General features: G+C 48.3%; 5 protein-coding genes across 6 annotated transcripts in view; 4 read left to right on the top strand and 1 right to left on the bottom strand.

Moving 5' to 3' along the window:
• Hoxa6 (homeobox A6) overlaps positions 1–1,837 on the top strand; it is a 2,627-nt gene extending 790 nt beyond the window's left edge. The window contains exon 2 of the mRNA XM_021191899.2: positions 1,422–1,837. Coding sequence (XP_021047558.1) covers positions 1,422–1,681 — 260 coding nt within the window. The 3' untranslated portion in view covers positions 1,682–1,837. The remainder of the gene's footprint in view (positions 1–1,421) is intronic.
• The window catches only part of LOC110317432, a 39,874-nt gene that overhangs the window by 7,194 nt on the left and 13,309 nt on the right, over positions 1–19,371 (bottom strand). Inside the window, exon 1 of one of the 2 annotated variants that reach the window (XR_002380315.1) lies at positions 6,749–6,916. The exons of the other annotated variant lie outside the window; for it this stretch is intronic. The gene's annotated coding sequence lies outside the window, so the exon portion shown is untranslated. Of the gene's footprint in view, positions 1–6,748; positions 6,917–19,371 lie in introns of those variants that run through there. 2 annotated transcript variants of the gene reach the window in all.
• Hoxa5 (homeobox A5) lies at positions 1,696–5,753 on the top strand. The gene is made up of 2 exons (XM_021191896.2): positions 1,696–4,260; positions 5,208–5,753. The coding sequence occupies exons 1-2, from the start codon at positions 3,366–3,368 to the stop codon at positions 5,456–5,458; spliced, it is 1,146 nt and encodes a 381-aa protein (XP_021047555.1). The 5' UTR covers positions 1,696–3,365; the 3' UTR covers positions 5,459–5,753.
• Positions 7,098–19,371, top strand: part of Hoxa3 (homeobox A3) — a 31,717-nt gene continuing 19,443 nt past the window's right edge. The window contains exon 1 of the mRNA XM_029535485.1: positions 7,098–7,205. The gene's annotated coding sequence lies outside the window, so the exon portion shown is untranslated. The remainder of the gene's footprint in view (positions 7,206–19,371) is intronic.
• Hoxa4 (homeobox A4) lies at positions 16,276–18,274 on the top strand. The gene is made up of 2 exons (XM_021191897.2): positions 16,276–16,795; positions 17,279–18,274. The coding sequence occupies exons 1-2, from the start codon at positions 16,285–16,287 to the stop codon at positions 17,623–17,625; spliced, it is 858 nt and encodes a 285-aa protein (XP_021047556.1). The 5' UTR covers positions 16,276–16,284; the 3' UTR covers positions 17,626–18,274.

The raw sequence follows: 19,371 nt of genomic DNA, 5'->3' as shown, positions 1-19,371 counted from the left end.
AGAGAGAGAGAGAGAGAGAGAGAGAGAGAGAGAGAGAGAGAGAGAGAGAGAGAGAGAGAGAGAGAGAGAGAGAGAGAGAGAGAAACCCAAACATCCCCTTGGGACAATCAGGCCCAGCCAGAGGAAAGACAGGGCCATGAGATCCCTGTAAGGTGACACTTTAGGGGAGGGTGAAGGATTCACTGCCAAGCCATATGAGCCCTGTAACTTAAGGGGCAAGGAGAAAGAGAGAGAGGGAGAGAGAGAGAGAGAGAGAGAGAGAGAGAGAGAGAGAGAGAGAGAGAGAGACTGGTTGAGATAAGAAAGCCTTGGCACCACCCCCTTAGGATTCCAAGCAGAGAGGGCCTCCAGAAGGTAGCATAGGAGAGCTCCTCCAGGTTCCTACCTCTTCTGCCCTTCGGAAGTTCAGAAGCCCAGACAGACAGAGGCAGAGGCCCTCATGTCCGTATTTGACCTCTTTTTTGTGTCTCCACCAAAGCTTTGGAGGGCCACCTTCTCAGAATATTCTTATTCATATTCTCTCTCTCTCTCTCTCTCTCTCTCTCTCTCTCTCTCTCTCTCTCTCCCTCCCTCCCTCCTGCCTCCCTCTTTTATCTTCCACTTAACTTTCAACTCTTAGTTAACTTCTGTCTCCTCCTGAGACTCTGCCTGAACCTCACCCCTGGCTTGGGGAGTGAGTTGTCTCACCCTTGGGTACCTCTAGCACCCAGACAGCCCAACACAGTCCTCCCTGCCAGTCTGTCACCACCTCACCCACAGAGCCCTCTCTTTGCCCCAGGTTTTCAACGATCTCACACAGAGAATTCCCTTACCCTTTGGAGCAGGAACAGAGCCTAAGGGGAAGTTTACAACTTACAGTGATGTCGCTTTAGAGCTTAAACTCTCCCCAGTGGAGTGTTTTCAGATGGATCACATAACTTGCTAACAATATGCAAAGATTTGAGAAGGCTGGCCAGATTTAACTTTCCAAAAGTACATTGAGATCCGACTCCTCAAGGAGCCCTGATAGCGTCTTTCACAGACACCACTGTAAGCATTCAATTTCCATACTGCTCCCAGAATCCCCACTGCACCCACAGACAAATAATTGCTCCACTCCCTTGAAACAGTGACTTTGGCCCCTCAAATTAAGAATGGCCATGCTATTTCTTCAAGTCTAATGATTCTCTTACAAACCACATTTGTCAAAATCAACAACTTCCCACCCAAGTCGTTTTTAGGTGAAAAACATCTTGCTTGGTATGAAATAACCCTTGCCATCCAGCCGGCTTTTTTTTTTTTTCCCTTTCCCTCTCTCTTGGTTGTGATGTGAGAAGCTGGGGTGAAGCAGAATAATTTCTAGTTTAGAGACTGTTGGCTGGGAGATACACCGGGGTGGGTTGGTTTTGCCTCGCTTATCCGCACCTCATTTCTGCCCACAGGTGCCGTGTATGGGAGTCACGGGCGCAGAGGCCGCCAGACCTACACGCGCTACCAGACGCTGGAGCTGGAGAAGGAATTCCACTTCAACCGCTACCTGACTCGGCGGCGCCGCATCGAGATCGCCAATGCGCTCTGCCTCACTGAGCGCCAGATCAAGATCTGGTTCCAGAATCGGCGCATGAAGTGGAAAAAGGAAAATAAACTCATCAACTCCACGCAGGCCAGCGTGGAAGACTCTGAGGCCAAGGCGGGCGAGTAGACTTCAGGGCAGGGACCAGGCCAGCGTTGTAACCTCTATTGGCTTTGCCCCCTGGTGCCCTTGCCTGCTCCCCAAGTTTTATTCCAGCCTGCTTCTTCCGCAGCTTAGGGAAAAGCGTCCAAAGCTTTGCAAGCGTCTACGCATTTACTTATTACAGAAAATAAACAAACAAAACCCCACACTCCCAACGTCAGCTGTGGGACAGACGCACTGTACACACAAACACACAGGTTTTCTCCCCAAGGCTGCCCAAGCCAGCTTGCGAGGCCCGGGATGCACCCAGAATTGGCCCTGCTGCTGTGTTAGCGCCTCTGCGCTCTGTGAGCTACAGTCGCGGGGTTGTGGGGGAAGAAGGAGCTCCAGGCAGTGCCCTGTTTGGTGCCTGGGCTTTTCCGCCTTGGTCCCTCGCCATCAAATTCTAAAGGGCATCGCCAAATCGGCTCTGGCTACTGAAAAGAAAGGGTCTACGAGCTGGGCCCCAGCCCTGTCCGGGCCTCTCAGGATGCCCCTAAACAAGAAGCCTGAGGAACAAAGGGGAACTCCCCTCTTCCCCGACAGAACCAAATCTCTCTATCGGCGCATAACCGTCAGTGGGAGAGTAGCAGCCTCAGCCGAGGCAAGCCAACCTAGGCTCGAGAGGAACATTACAGCCTCGGGAGCGACTAGGCTCCCGCAGGCTCCCAGCTCCCGATTTCCACTCCTAGCCTCATACAGCTCGGACGCAATCCACCTCGCAGCTTTCAGGACCCAAAGAGGGGGGCCCAAGACCACGAGAGCCGCAAGAGTTCTAGCTTCCAAACGTACCAGGGACGCCTGAGATGCCAGGCCTCTAGTAGAGAGAGTCTGCTCTCTTCTCAGCTACATTTGTGATTTACTTTCGTCTTTCGGAGCCCAGGAAAATAACTACGGTGATACTAGACACAGCTACGAAATGATTCCATTAGTTCCCGCAATTTGTTCCCAGTGGTCTAAGCGAGATCCCAATAGCTCTACCCACCGATCCCAGCTTCCAAGTAGCCTCGGAGAGGCCGTTGGGTATCAGGGCCCACTCTCTGGGTTCACCAAGAACCCTGCTACCTGGGGCCGGGCTGATGAGAAGAACCAGACCAGGGATGAAGATCTTCCAGGCTGGATAAATAAGCAAATCAGATAGCAAACTAATGGCACGAAAAACATATTTGCACGGAGGAAAAAAATGATTCTGGTTATACGAGTGTATGGAATTTGACCTCGCCTCGGAGAAACACTACACAAAAGCTGTCTTTAATAGACGCCTGTGGTTTTAGAGCGGCAGGGACACTGTCCTTCATGCGTTCACAAAAACAGAGCTGCTGCTGTGGGCAGGATTTATTTCTTCAATTGGCTAAATCGTCTTCCCTTCCTCGAAGGTGATATCTGTGTTTTCAAAATTCACAGCTGCTGGCCGGGCGGGCAAACCGACCCCAACCTCTACACAAAAATAAGAGGGTATACAAAGCCGGGGAAATAAAGTTGTTGTAAATAATTCTAAGTCACCACCTCCCCCGAATCCTCTGTATCCTCGCCGGGCGTGCGATCGGCAGCTGACGGCCTCACAATTGGTACATCCTAATGGAACTGCGAGGGAAATGCAATAATTTTGCCATAATGGGCTGTAACCTCAATTCGACCCCGGCCCTTGCCACCCGAGGTCGGAAGCGAAGCGATGCGCCCAGTCTCCAGCGGGTGGCGCTCGAGTCCGACTGAACGGCGGCAGCGGGTGGCGGGCGCGCGCCCAGGGCGCGCGCGCCACCCCTCTCGCCTCCACCCAACTCCCCCATTAGTGCACGAGTTTACCTCTAGAGGTCATCAGGCAGGATTTACGACTGGACAACAAAAGCACGTGATTCGAAGTCGTACCCCATATTTGGGTGCCTACGTAGGAGGGAACCGAGTACATGTCCCAGTCATTTCCATAATTCATCATAAATTGTGCAAGGGTGCTATAGACGCACAAACGACCGCGAGCCACAAATCAAGCACACATATCAAAAAACAAATGAGCTCTTATTTTGTAAACTCATTTTGCGGTCGCTATCCAAATGGCCCGGACTACCAGTTGCATAATTATGGAGATCATAGTTCCGTGAGCGAACAATTCAGGGACTCGGCGAGCATGCACTCCGGCAGGTACGGCTACGGCTACAATGGCATGGATCTCAGCGTCGGCCGTTCGGGTTCCGGCCACTTTGGCTCCGGCGAGCGCGCCCGCAGCTACGCGGCTGGGGCCAGTGCGGCGCCCGCCGAGCCCAGGTACAGCCAGCCGGCCACGTCCACGCACTCGCCACCGCCCGACCCGCTGCCCTGCTCAGCGGTGGCCCCCTCGCCCGGCAGCGACAGCCACCACGGCGGGAAAAACTCCCTGGGCAACTCCAGCGGCGCCTCGGCCAACGCCGGCAGCACCCACATCAGCAGCAGAGAGGGGGTTGGCACGGCGTCCGCAGCCGAGGAGGACGCCCCTGCCAGCAGCGAGCAGGCGGGCGCCCAGAGCGAGCCGAGCCCGGCGCCGCCCGCTCAGCCCCAGATCTACCCCTGGATGCGCAAGCTGCACATTAGTCACGGTAAAGCCAGCCGTTTTCTGATCCACGCGTCCGTGGGGGCGCGGGTCTTGGTCACTCTCTGTTTTCTGCAGCCTCTCTCCGGTCTCTCTCCTAGTCTCGCCTCTCTCCAGCCCGCAGAGCCTCTCCCTGCGGCTCCTCTTTCCCTGCCTTCCTCTTTACTTCCTCCCTATTACTGCAGCAGCGATCTGTATTCACAGATACTGGAGAGAGGGGAGGGAGGAAAATGGGGTGGCCGAGCAAGTTTAGATGTTGAAAGAGGAAGAAATTCCGTCTGGAACCCCAGTGCCTCGGAACTCGCTTCAGGGTCAGGCCAGCGGAGTAGGGCATGCAGGGGTAGGGATGGCAGTAGGGGCCGTGAATCGGGCTTGTCAGGGGAGATAATTTATGGGAAGGGCTACGCTGGGGAAACAGCGTTACTAATTAGAGCCCCCTAAAAGGGGCTTGGGGGGAATAAGCCAGGCGAGGGCAGGCGGGATTCTGAAGTTTGGGGGCAAGAGAGAGAGCGAAGGAAAGGGAAGAAAAAGAAATCGGGCGCCCCAAGCGTACACTGGAACAGGAGGCGGCTAGCTCGGCTGGAACTTTAACTGAGGGTGACCTAGAGGCCACTTGGGAACCGAGGGAAAAAAAGGCAGTGCTTCAGTCCGTTTCTGGGCGGTGGGCAGTGACCCCCGCTTAGGACAACTCGTAAAGGGCTAAAGAGCAGACTAGGGGGCGAGGGAAAGCCAAGCTGTCCGCAAACCCAGAGTTCCTGCCTCAGGTGGGCCGGTTGTTGCCAGAGTCCAAATCCCGTTGTTTTTCTCACCAGAAAGGAAGAGGGAAGGAAATTTGGGGAGGGTGGGTGAGGAAGGAGAACTTGTTGAGCCTTCTTCCCAGCTCAGGACCCTGGCTGACTTTTGGAACCAGGTGCTGAGGAGTTGGTGGCTAAACCGCTGACTTTTTTGTTACAGACAACATAGGTGGCCCAGAAGGCAAAAGGGCCCGGACGGCCTACACGCGCTACCAGACCCTGGAGCTGGAGAAAGAATTCCACTTCAACCGCTACCTGACTCGCCGAAGAAGGATTGAAATAGCTCATGCCCTTTGCCTCTCCGAGAGACAAATTAAAATCTGGTTCCAAAACAGGAGGATGAAGTGGAAAAAAGATAATAAGCTGAAAAGCATGAGTATGGCCGCGGCAGGGGGGGCCTTCCGCCCCTGAGCAGCTGAGCCACCAAAGTACTGAGCAGTAGTAGCGGGGCAGCTCTCTGTAGTGTCAGTACTAAGGTGACTTTCTGAAACTCCCCTTGTGTTCCTTCTGTGAAGAAGCCCTGTTCTCGTTGCCCCAATTCATCTTTTAATCATGAGCCTGTTTATTGCCATTATAGCGCCTGTATAAGTAGATCTGCTTCTGTTCATCTCTTTGTCCTGAATGGCTTTGTCTTGAAAAAAAATAGATGTTTTAACTTATTTATATGAAGCAAGCTGTGTTACTTGAAGTAACTAAAACAAAAAAAGAAAAAAGAAAAGAAAAAAAAAAACCTACACACACAAAAAAGCCCCCCCCACCTCGTTTAGTGCCAATGTTGTGTGTTGCACTTGAGTTCTTTAATGTGCATGTACGTGGAAGTGTTCCTGTCTCAATAGCTCCAAGCTGTTAAAGATATTTTTATTCAAACTACCTATATTCCTGTGTAATTAATGCTGTTGTAGAGGTGACTTGATAAGACACAACTTAACTTGTTCAACGTGTAGTGGCTAGTGGCTCTGTGACGAAAACTGTGACTCCAAGCGGTGTGTCCCTGCGTGCCTTTGTAGGACCCTTTGCACGAACTCTGGAAGTGGCTCTTATAAGCGCAGCTTCAGTGATGTATGTTTTTGTGAAAAAGTTACAAATATTGTCCAAGTCTGGCTGTTTAAGCAAACTGTGATCAGCTTTTTTTTTTTTGTATTTGTTTTTAAGGAAAAAAAAACACTGACTGGAAACAAAACAAAATAAACTTTCTATTGTAAGTTCTCTTGGTCTGATTTATGCCAAATAGCAAGCCGCTCTTTGTGTTCTCTGTCTGTCCAGTAGTGCTGTAGACTGCTGAATCTTCGGCTACCTGGGCAGCCTGCCTATTCATTGTGGCTTCACATCAACACCTTGACTCATAGCCTTCCTAACTCAGAACCACAAGAAACCTCAGGTCAGAAGAACACAGTGGGGAAAGTTGTAGGAGGTTCCAAAGCCTGAGTCCACCTTGTCCAGTCTCTGAGGAAACCAAGTTAACTTTGTACCAAAAAGGAGAGGAAGAGAAGGAGAGAGAAGCCAGGGCTTTGTTAGCCATACTCCCACAGACCCTTCATCCCTAAGACTATTCTAGGCCTTGCTGAAGAGGCTTCTCTGCCAGGCTGTAGACCCCAAACCCTCTGCCCACTAACCAACCCCAGCACTCAGTCCCCTCTGCTCTTACTGAACCACTTGGCTTCTTTTGCTACAATTAATTTGCTACAAATGGAAAGTACTTACCCCATCCTAGCTCCACTGGGAAACTCCTCTGAGCAGCTAAAGCCCAACTAGAGATTTGCACATTTACTGGCTGCTTACACGGATGCCGTCTTTCCTTTTAAAAGTTATAAAACAGTAAACTTTATAAGCCCCAGTTCCGGCTATATGACATTTGGGTGCCAAATGAATAGGGTTTTGTCTATGAATTAGATCGTAAAATCATCCATAGCACAGACAGATCGGCTCACTGGCTATAAAACGTCACGTGGGGCCATTAAAGTAAGTTTTATGGTTTTGGGGAGTTGACATCCAACATTATATACCACATAACATATAATCTCACTAACGCTGGACTCCATTTGACTCTTTTGCAGGCTACGTGTGCTGCCTGGTCATTCAAAGTGTCAATTTTAGGTCCAGAAGTGTCCAAACCACAAGTTCTCAAAACTCTCTGAAAAATGGCTCCCTCCATGTTAAGGTAAGCTCGCCTCTTGAGTTTATTTTCACTCTAAAAAGTTTCTCGTCCTCTCTTTCTCTCTGGCTCAGTAGTCAAAATGGGAGGACAAACTTTTCCCTCTGCCTGCCTAAATTAGCAAAGCTAGAGCCAGCCTTGTGGCTTCCCCAGGCCTAACTTTAATTGCTGCACAATCGTGGATGTTAATGACTTCCGCTGCTCCTGCCGGCGTGCAAAAAGATGATTGTGTGTGTGTGGGTGTGTGTGGGTGTGAAAATGGGTCTGTCTGTGAAAATTTGGCAGCCCCCCGGCCCTCTTTCTAAGGTTGGCCAGGCCCAGGCTCTTTGGGGGTCGCGGAGATCTGGGAGTTGAAGGGACGCGGACCACTGGAGGAGAGGGGTGAACTGAACTGGAGAGTTTGAAAGAAAGGCCCGGGAAGGGCTGAGGCGGGATTCCTTGTGGGGCTGAGGCAATATGTCTTCGCTGGGCCAGGGTCATTTGGCAAGACTGAATTGAGGCGGCAGCCTTTGGGCCTGAGTTTCAGACCGACTGGAGAGACTGGAAACTGGCTGGGGTCTTGGCTGTGTAGCAGGGAGCAGGCTGCACCCACAGGATGTTGGAGACAGCAGGTCCCCACCTAGGAGGTACTCTGCTGTCCCCCGCACCGGGCCAGGCCCAACCCTGTTCGCCTGTTAGTTCTTTTCATTTGACTGGTAGGTAGTGTTCTCACCAGCCTGTGAGTCTGAAGCAATAAACTTTATGGCCGGATTTAACTTTAGTCTTTGAATCCTCAGGGTAATTGAAAGGGGTTAAAGCGCTTTCTTTTCTTCCGCCTGTCTCTGCCTCCCTTCTTTCCTTTCCCCGTCAGTCTTTGTAGGAATAAGACATCTATGCTCAGGACCCTCAAAAGGCAACTTAAGGGCTTCCCTAGATAACACTAAAGATGGAGAAATGTAGCCCTCTCCAACTGCAGACAAATTCTCTCTTCTAAAACTGTGCCTAAAGTTTTAAGGGAAATTGAGGTGTCTTCAAATGCCCAACTTAAAAGTCCCCAGAGCCATTAGGTTGTTTTTCTTGACACATCATAAAGGGTACTTTAGGAAGAAATTACCCCTTTGTCAGTAGGAGATTTCCTCTTCTCTTTTGTTATTTGTTCTTTCTGTTTGATCCCAGGAAATTTACATAATCTATGTTTTCCAAAACAGTCTTCAAAATTGTACCAATGAGTGAAGTTAGGTAAAATATAAATTTCCTGGGTACAATTCCATCCGGGCCCCAACCTCCCATGTGCTTAAGCCAAGCCTAAGTGGGAACTTTCTGGCCTGTCCTGGTGTCTTCTCAGGGTAGGTACCCACCAGAGACCTAATAAACTCCACCCAGTCCTGTCTGAGGAGCTAAGCCAAAATGTCCAACTGTGGTTAGAAATGAAGCATAAAACAAAAGAAAAGAAAATTAAGGACTCTTCTCTTTCTCTGGAGCTAGGTACTTTTCTTCAAGTACTAGTTGGTAAAGGTATTTACCAAGTGCTTAAAGAGAAATGTTTTGAAGTGTTGATTTGAAATACCAAGTATTAATATGCAGAAGTCTCCTTCATGCAATATAAATCTACAGAAGTCCCAAATTCAGAGATCCAAAGAAAACAAAACCTAGGACTTAAAAGAAAAAAAATCAAAACTCTCTCACAAATCCCACTTTCCCTGACTAGTGGCAAGCTGATGAATGAAGTTATTTTTGGGTGAAGTGAATATTGGTACTTCAGTACTCAGGAAGATGTGTCCACTTCCTTAGAAGGAACTAGGATTAAACATTTGCATGGGTAGGTTCTTATTATCTGCTGTGTCTGAGAATGATGAAGCCTTTGTTTTGCTGCTAAGTTTGGGTTATTAGACAGTGTTGCGTTGTGGTTCTGTTTTGGCTCTATGTCTGGTGATTTTGCTTGTATAATTTCTCGGTGGTTGAAATAAGGAGCAAAAGAAAGAAAACCCAAACAAACAGAAAGAACAAGAGTCATAGAGATGCTGGCAGGTTCATGGTACACCTAGGAAAAAGAAAGCATCTGCAGCATCCTTTGGCCACACCCTGGGATGTGGGGATGGGTAAAAAGGCTGATGTTATCATATCCAACCGAATACATTCCTAGGGCTCTTTGGCACAAATTAAAAAAAAAAAAAGACTATGAGTATTGTCAGCTTGCTTACTTCTGTCTGTTTTAATCTTCACAAGGATTAAGTAGAATTTAAGAGGGCAGGTCAACCCACGTGGAGTTAAGTGACTTTTAAGAAATACAGTATCCAGTCCCAATTGTGTGACTGTTATTGGAAGAAATGTTTTCTTTCTTACTATTTTCATGGGAAGCATACTTAAGAAGGTGGTTGGGTATCTGTTCATTTTGTGGATTCTTTTGAGTCTTTTTTCTTAAAAGAGGAGCTTAGAGGGGGAAAAAAAAACCCTCTCCCACTGAGGGCTTTATGAAGACATCCAGCTTCAGCTGGTGGCAGAGATCTGTGTGCTCTCTTGTAAAAGGAGAAGGTGGCAGAAGTGTGCAGGGCCTTGTTTGTTTCTACAAGCCAAAAAGAATATATCCCCTCGACTATGAGTATCAGAGGAAGCTTCTGGTCACACTTAGGGGTTTGTTAGGGTTTCCCTGGTCTAATTTCACAACATTATACCAAGATCCTTTTTCTCCTGTGATTTCCCACTTTGCCCTGCTTCATTTGGCTCTGAAAGGAGAGAGAGAGAGAGAGAGAGGAGTTTTCTAACAGAAACAGTTGTGTTCATTTGCTGAAATTTGGATAATGTTACATCCAAACAACTACAGTACAGAAGATGGAGTTAGAGATGAAGACAACTCTCTCAGCTTCCAAGATGCCCTTAGCATCTCCCCTTCTCTGGCTGGGGTCGACCCATGGCTTGCTCGCAGAAGGCAGAGACTCTTAAGCTACAGCCCTTTGGCTTCTAAGGGGGAAATTTTCTTCTAGTCAGTGACACCAGTATAAACAGGATGCCAAGGCAGGAGTGCTGGGGGTTCAGCCCAGACTGAACCAAACAGGGGAGGGAGCCCACAGTCCTAGGCTCCAGAACTGGAAGGAAAGCCCAGATTTGTTTTGTTCAGTGTTTTCTGAAAAGAATTTTGTCTTTCTCTATCAGATCCCTTTCTCACAAACATAATATTTGTTATGAAGGTTACTGGGTAATTATTGCGATTTTGTGAAGCAGCCTTTGCTGGAGGTGAAGTCTGTCATCGCCTAACAAATGGCGTCCATGCAGTTCACTGCCGGGTTAAGTAAATTCAGAGAAGATAAATCTGCACACCCTAGGAATCGCCAGCAGAGCACGCTTTAGTACAAGTTCACAGTCAACTGGCCTGCCTGGGCCAGGTCTCCCAACAATTAGGGCTGCGGCTTTATTTTTAAATAAAACAAAATCCACCCCATCCGCTCTGCCAGGTTTCCCTCCTCCCCCTCTTTTCTTAAGCGTTTGTTTTCGAAAGATTCTCCAGTTCTCCCCTAAATTGTCCTTGTTAGTGGAATCACAGGTGATTTCAAATGGATCTAGCTCCTAGATTTTGACTTAAAAAAGAAGCAGGAGGCTGGCTGGTTTGACAGGGAACATGGTCACAAATACACAAAACACATATACTCCATCCTCTATTCCATCAGGCCGTGGTGGGAGAACTGCCTAAGATCCAGAGAGCCCCTTCCCCCTAAAGCTCAGTGCTGTGTATCTTTGTGGTTAGTGTGTTACAACTGCAGGTCAAAAAGTTGAGGGTCAAAAGTTTACATTGTGCAGCACTCTTAGTCATCTGCCCAGACAGAGTTTGATGTCAATGTTCGAGCTGCGATCTTGACTATCACCACAAAAGATAAAATGGCTCAGAGTGACGCGTGTATCACGGTGTGGACTCCAGGTGAACCCTGGTGGTTGAATGACCTCAATTACAGAGGAAAGGATAGAAAATTCCTCTTTTCAGGAGTAATACATGCTGTATTTCATATTGAATTATCCCTTCTATTCTGAGGGAATAGCAGCAGGTAAATAGGCATAGATTATCAAAACACCAAAACCTTAAGTGCCGGAGAACCAAGAATGGTTTGTGGGCTTGTCATCAAATAGATATGCTTAGAATTCATCAGAGGACCATTAAAACCCAAGTAGCAAGTTTCTAATGTTTCATTATGCCCCCTTTATATGACAAAAAGGAGAGTGATTCTGATTGGTTAGGGTGCTTTGGTTTTATGTTGTAATACATATAGTAATCTCCAAAGTGTGGGAGAAAAGGGCAGATACCTTGCAAAGTGTATTCTTGGCAATTTTCAGGCATAGACTCTGATCCTGCTCCCTAACTGCAACTCACCAAATGCCAAGATTGTCAGAGCAGAGAAGTGGATAGGGGTAGGATTCCTAAAGCCCCCACCACCAGTAAGCACATGCTCATTAGTGCCGCTATGTTCATGCTGCTCAAGTTTTTCTGTTATAGTTATTATTAAACCACCATGGGATGTAAGAGGACTGCTACAATCTGCAAATGAGTCATGGTACAGACACAGGCAGGGAGCTGAGGCTTTCCTGCATGCTATGCCATGTTGTAAAACCACTGGGCTTCTGTTCTCCAGAAGATACTTCTAAATTATAGGTGTGGAACAGGGTGGGGGTGGGGACAAGGGAGACACTGAGGGTGGGAAGGCAGCCTAGGGAGGAGCTGGGAGGGTGGAAGAGAGGAGGAGCGCCCTGTTCAAAAAGCAGACAGGGAATCATGCCTCATTTGTCTGTTGCAAATGAAGTGTTAACCAATATTTTATTTTTCATACATCTAGATTAGCTTTAAGTGTCTGGGTTGGACTCTATTTCCTAGGGAACATATTTTCCTTTCCTATATATTGACCTTCAAATGATCAAGGTAGGAAAACAATGGTGACAAAGATAAAATATTTTTTTCTTCTTAATTCTGGGAATAACTTAAGGGCTCAGAACGTCAACCTTGCAGGGATGTTTAAGACAACCCTACACATTCTGATTAGATTTAAGGGTACCAAGTGTATATTCAGTGGTAAAGTAAATATTTCTCAAATGCTGCCTTCCTGGAAGCGAGTAGCCAGAGCATGTCTACTGTGCAATAGGTGAGTTTTTACTCTGGCCAGGAGCTTGGAGCCAAATAGGTTTTGCCAGATGAAATGGAAAGAGCTGTGGTCACTGGAGTTATAACAGTAAGCAGGGCACATCTGGTCTCTTGAAATGAAAAGAACGGAACCCAGCCCCCACTTGCTCACCTAGAAATTATGTCTCTTCCATGGAATTTTTCATCGTATTTTTGGTTAAAGCCATGTGACGTCCTCAAGAAACATTTTAGCATCAATGCTCAAAGAGCACCCTTTTAGCTAGTTTAGTGACAAAAGATACCTGTGGAAGTACTGCTTCGAGAGTGCTTACCTCTTTAGAGGACTTTGATCTTTAGGATATAGATAATCCTGGGTTAAACTCATGTATAATTTTAAAATGAATATTAGTCCTATGTCTGGTCTTTGTTGTAATTTTAAACCATCACCAGGAAGTTGCACCCAAAACAAATTAATTGGTAAAAATTTGGTCTGGTCAAGTGTTGTTTTCCTGTAACCTGATGTAAGTGGGAGGAAGCCCTTACATGCCACTCTCGGGCAGTTTAAAATCCTGCCATTTCCCGATTCACTCTAGAGAAGTGTTTGAGATAGAGGACAGCCTGGAGGCCCTCACGCTAAAGAACAAAGGACAAATACAGTCAATACATCCCATAATGCTTACATTTCCTTTGCCTTTTCCCCTTGGTTTTTCCTGGGAAGGACTGACCTGGGCAAAGCACCCGACTCTCTAAAAGACACTGTATAGACTTTTTAGAAGCGCAAAGTCCAAGGCCGAGGTGAACTTCAGGTCAGCGCGTCTAACAAATATGAAAATGTCGGCTGGTGAGGGCGCGCCTGTGACTTAACAAAGACTGTCAATGTGTAAGATTAATAAGAAACAAAATGCACACGGTGTCACTGTTCGGTCACTTTGAAACTTGGGACAGGGTTGCATTCAAGTGGGAAGGCTGTTCCAAATATATTCAAAATGATTCAAATCAGATTCAAACCAGGCAGCAAACACTGGGTCCTTCTCGCCCTCCCTCTCCCTCAGACTCCCTTCGACTCCATCTGGGATGCAAGGACGTGATGAAAAGTTATTTCACTTAATGGGGTTTTAAGATAGCGATTTGGGGAATATATGTTATCCCTGCACATGGAAAGGAACAATTGTGCTTACCAGTTTACCAAGGAAAAAATAGTGCTTCAACCCTGCTTGGGACTAGAGCCAGTTGGTGTGTGAAGATTAGCAGGCTCCCTCTCTGCTCCTTTTCAGGGCATCCCATCCTTTCCCCAGGCAAGATGCTGCTGTGGTAAACTTTGGCTTGTTTTCCTAATTGAGTTAGTTTCTTTCTACCTTTCATTTGGTGTCTTGGATCTTATGTTGAAGGCAAGCGATGCTTCTTAGTTTTACTGTTTTTCAAATGATTATTTGATTCAATGGGATTTTGCTATGGCTTGCTTGCAAAGGGAGGCTGTGGAAGGTTCAGGAAAGGTACTGAGATTGTTTATTACAGCCATAAATCTTGCAGTAAAATGTCAAAATGTCGGTGTGTGAGATAACACTTGGTGGTCCTGGCTCCGTTTGTGTTTATGATAGAAGCTCAAAGACAAGTTACAGGCCTTGAGGGATTCTGTGTAAGCCCATCTTCCTTAAGTAATAGAACCTCAGGAAACAAACAGAGTTAACTCATCTAGCTTAACCATATACAAAACAGTGCCAGTGTCTCCTTAATACTTAAACGTAAAAACTCTGTAGACTATTCTGAGGCTAAACAACATGGATTTTTGTGTTTTAGAGTCTGTAAATAATATTAAACAGACATGATTAGGACTCCTCTGGTGCTCAAGGTTGGTGACACCAGAAACAGACAAGATTTCCTCAAGCTTTTCATCCAACCTGAACACAGGCAGATACGCAGTACATGTGTATTGGAATGGTATATATGTGTGCTACTTATGTTAGTAATGTCTAATGTCTAATTTGTGTACCTATTTTCTTGCTAGAGAGAGATATCAGTTTAAAGTAACCACATCAGGCTAGATTTCCTTCCTCCAGTCTAGAGAGGATACCTAAAGATTAGAATCTTTGTTGATTTCCATCTATGGCTCAGATTTCATTTAAAAAAAAATCATAGTGCTTCCTGTCACTGGACAGCTCTCTTTACCAGCACAGGCACCCAGTGTGGAAAATCTCTTTGTAGTACATCAGGTCGATTTCATGAAGAAACTAACATGATCCTTTTTTTAACCTCTTTCACTAAATTACTTTAAAGATTAGTCTCAATAATAGTCTTCATGTGTCTAAGCATTAAATGACTATCTATCAAATAGGATATATCCCAGTATTTAGTAGCTCAAGTGAGTAACAGATATGAATGAAGATAGACCGGACATTCTTTCTGAAGTGTCTCTAGGCTTGGGATATAACTTTCCTTGTGTGCGTTTGAGATTCAGTTGCGAGAAGGCTGTGGTTGTTCTATCCTGCTCTCTGAAAAATCAGTGAGGTGCATCAACGGAAATTGCTTTGCATGCCAACAGGAGAGTTATTTTTTTTAGAATAGTGACGACAGTTTTCACTGCTTTACCATCATGCAAAGGATCTAGGTGTGTCTGCTATTCAGAAGAAAGAAAGAGCACAAATACAGGTACGAGTGAGGCATCAGTATTTACTTCAAAGATCAACATTAGGTGGAATTAATAAGTAATTTATTTGTTAATAATGGCATAATTAGTTTACCCATCAAATTTCAATTACCAAATGGCAGGCAACAGTCCCTTCTCCCTCCTTTCCGGAGCTACTGATATCGTTAAAATGCTAATTTTCAGTAATTCAGAAATCGCGGGCTGGCCTGTAAATATAGCCCTTGCTCTAGATCCTGCGTGAGGAAACAACATTCAAAAGGAGAAGGGAGGGAAAAGCTAGAAAAGACCGATTGAGAATCAGGCCAGGAAGGGTCGGTCTTATTGTATCTCAAACTTGGTTTGGTTTGGTGGTTGTTCTGAAACGCGAAGTTACTGGATTCGGAGCCGGGTTTTGTGCTGGCGTAGTCTCTATTCCCACTCTAGGGTGGAGGTCTCACAATAGCGCCTAATAAAGGAGGCAAATTTAGCTCTTGTCAGCACCTCCATCAACTGCAATATAAGAAGGTTCCAAAATCTTTAAATGAAAAATGATGTACAAATTCTGCGTCTGAAAAAAGAAAAAGAAAAAAAAATAAGTATCCACGAGGTTTTAGTGGACCGCCCTCGCTTGCTGTACTTCCTTGACCGGATTGTTCAGCGGCCCTTCCACCCATCCTCCCTATGCAGCTCCAGTCCTGGCTTCGCAAAGCAGGGATTCCCTAACAGCCGGGTGTGGGCAAAGAATCAAAGGGCGAGAAAAATGGGTCTGTAGGCCTCCTTCGTTTTATTCCAGAGCTAGGATAAAAAGCCAGGGTCTGCCTCTTGGTCCCAGTGCCCTTCCCTCTCCTGGAGGGCCTCGAACCCTCGGAAGACCACCCGAAGCCTGGTTGGACTAGAGGTCGGCGCTGAGTCGTGGCGACCAGCTACCCAGAGGCCTAGGACAGACGTGGGCAGGAACAGGGCTCGAAAGGACCCACAGTCTAACAGGCCCCAACTTCTCAGCCGGAATCCAAGTTGGGGGGCCGAGGAACCCAAGCTCGCTCCTCCCGCCCTGATGGCTAGCAGCATCCATCAAGCATCCCCCGCGCGTTTCCTGATCCGGGTCCGCGCGCGCGGATTTCCCATTGGCCGGATCGCAGCACGTGGGGCGCGGGGGCGGGGCGCGCAGGGCCACGGGGAACGCGCGCGGGCGGGGGAGGAGCGGCGCGAACTTCGGCGGCGACGGCGGGAGGGGGAGGGGCAGGCGTTTGACAGCGGGGGGAGGGGCGGGCGCCGGGCCCCGGGAGGAGGGGGGATGGGAAGAGCGGCGAGAGGGGGAGGGGCCTCGCCGAGCGCAGAAAAACGACACCGCGAGAAAAATTAGTATTTTTGCACTTCACAAATTAATGACCATGAGCTCGTTTTTGATAAACTCCAACTACATCGAGCCCAAGTTCCCTCCCTTCGAGGAGTTCGCCCCGCACGGTGGCCCGGGCGGTGGGGACGGCGGCGTGGGCGGGGGTCCCGGCTACCCGAGGCCCCAGAGCGCCCCGCACCTGCCGGCCCCGAACCCGCACGCTGCCCGCCAGCCCCCCGCCTACTACGCGCCACGGGAGCGCGAGCCCAGCTACCCCGGGGGCCTGTACCCCGCGCCCGCCGCCGCCTGTCCTTACGCTTGCCGTGGGGCCAGCCCCGCTCAACCCGAGCAGTCCCCGGCCCCCGGCGCGCACCCCAGCCCGGCCCCGCAGCCCCCTGTGCCCCCACGGCGCTGCGCTCCTGGCCCCACTACCCCGGCTGTCGCGACGGGGGGCAGTGCCCCCGCGTGCCCGCTGCTGCTGGCGGAGCAGGGCCCGGCGGGCCCGAAGGGCAAGGAGCCGGTGGTGTACCCCTGGATGAAGAAGATCCACGTGAGCGCCGGTATGTGGCGCCGCCGGGAGGGCAGTGGGCGAGGGGGCGCGGGACAGGGCGCGGGAAGGGACCCCCATCTGGCCGGCGCTTAGGCTGTGGGTGTGTGCGCGCCGCCCGCAGCCTGGTCCTAACGTGAGAACCCTTTTGTACCCAGGGTCCCTTTATCCTGAGATTTACGAGACGCCAAACTGTTAGGGCAGTAATTATAGCCCCCATAAATTTAATTGCCCTGGCAGAGGCTCCCGGCCATGTGTCTTTGAAGCTTTTCTTCAGCCCCAAAGCCCAGCACCATTCTTTATGGCTCTCGGGTGTTTCCCGTTGTCAATAGCCTGTGAAACATTTTCTTTGCCGTTTTTTATGTATCTTGTGTGAACTTTGTGTCAGGTTATTATATAATGATGATGTCCGATTGCTCTTCTCCACCCTATCTCCTCTCTCCTCCTCTTATACTTCTTCCTCTTTGGCCTTCTCTTTCGGGGTTCTGGCGTTCAGTCAACCCCAGTTATAACGGAGGCGAACCTAAGCGCTCTCGAACCGCCTATACCCGGCAGCAAGTCTTGGAACTGGAGAAGGAATTCCACTTTAACCGCTACCTGACCCGGCGCCGCCGCATCGAGATTGCCCACACGCTCTGCTTGTCCGAGCGCCAGGTCAAGATCTGGTTTCAGAACCGGAGAATGAAGTGGAAGAAAGACCACAAACTTCCCAACACCAAGATGCGATCTTCCAACCCTGCCTCGGCCCCTGCCTGCCCGCCCGGGAAAGCACAAACTCACAGCCCACACCCCCATCCCCACCCTCTCCCTGGTGCTTCCACACCCATTCCCTCCTCCATATAATCTAGAGACCTAGATCAGATTCTGTCTGCCCTACTCATCTCCTGCTCTTGTCCTCATCTGCTCCTCCCTAAGTAAACCCTAGACACCAAAACAAAATCCAACTTGCTGGGAACCATAACCAAAAAGAAGACATTATCCCTGGTTGGTGTCTGTGTGTGACCTCTCCAAGAGGACATCTGTCCTCGTTACTGCTTAGTGGAACAACCTGCTCACCTGGACAACTTTGCCAGGGTTGGACACCTATAAGGAAGCACTGGCCATCGACTACAGCTAGACAGCACGTGCTGACTGGGGACGTGCTCTTGTATGTTTGTCGCAAGCAGAAGAAGCAGGCCGGTTCCCAGCTTCCTAACCTTCCTCTTCTGCATTAAGGCAGCTGCTCACATGAGCTTTACTGAGTAGACTTTGTGGACCTCACCAGATTATTTAATTCTCAAAGTGTGTAGACCTTGATGGTAGGTGTGGCATGTAGTTTCCTCTCCTTGCATTTATTTAAGATACTGTTAGAGAGATATTGTTGTCTTTATACTGGGGCACAGTCTTGGGGAGAGGGAAATGCATTTAGACCCACTTGCAACTGTACAGAGCAATATGGTTGTATAAAGAGGAATGTGCTAAGAATAAACTTCAATTTATAAGACATTAAAAACCCAAGAGACAGATTTGTGTGTGTTCTAAGCTTAAAAACCAAACCAAGTCAAACCACCTCAAGCCTTCTCTTGGTTGAGATACCTGACCTAGTGTGCAGAAGCCTTGTAGACAGGGTGAGCTGGGGTCACATTCTAAGCACACTCACAATGTGTGTGTGTGTGTATGTGTGTGTTTAACTTGATCTGAATTCTTGCCAAGCTTGGCCCACTGTGGAAGTGTTCCAGAAAGTGGGAAGGCTCTTGAGCCCTGAGAGGCTCCTCTTCCCAAACTTGGCCAGGCTTTCAGGCTTCAGGTCTCTGTAAGGCATAGAACCGGTGTGTGTCCCTGCAGTGAAAGGTGAGACCTCGCAGAGCAGAGGCCTGGAGCTTCTGCAGCTGTTCTGTAGGCTGAACTCTGAGCACACTTGGAAACAGACATTCCCTTGGCATTTGCTGCACCTTCGCACTTCATCTGCCTGTTTCCCTGGAGATATAAAATAGTTTATGCAAAGGGTTGTGGTTTGCCTTTTGGGTTTTGGCTGCTCTTAAGGTCTTCGAGCTGAGCACAGCTTGGGAATTTTTGTTTGCTTCTCTGAGAAGAGCTTTTAGAGTAAAGTGAACTTTCCCACCACACTCTCCAAAGAACCCTAGGAGGAAATCAGAAAGGTAATGACACCCTAAAATGCACCCTAGGCAAGGTAGGTCTGGAAGAGTTCACTGTTGGGAGGAAGCCAGCTTAATCTGGGTCACTTTCCTCAAATGCTCTGTGGTGTTACTGTGCGCTCCCAGAGATCCAGATCTGCGAAAACACGAGAAAACTCACCTCTCAATCTCTGTAACTCTAGTATTTGTGCAATGGTTGAAATTTGGTGCTCAGGCATTTTACACACACACACACACACACTGTACAGAATATTAGAAGTGTCAACCTGGCCTTGAAACAGAGCAGTTTGGGGGATTTTATAGTGAGAGAGAGAGAGAGAGAGAGAGAGAGAGAGAGAGAGAGAGAGAGAGAGAGAGAGTATGTTTATCTACCTCTGTAATGTTAGAAGAGATTTAAAACCATTTTTATAAGTGGGGCAAGCTCAGCCACCCGTGCTGCCCTAAGTACAAACCA

This window comes from Mus pahari, chromosome 2 (genome assembly GCF_900095145.1).
Source record: "Mus pahari chromosome 2, PAHARI_EIJ_v1.1, whole genome shotgun sequence".
Lineage (NCBI taxonomy): Eukaryota > Metazoa > Chordata > Mammalia > Rodentia > Muridae > Mus > Mus pahari.
The sequence above is the reverse complement of the archived record's forward strand: the minus strand, read 5'-3'. Positions and strand labels throughout refer to the sequence as shown.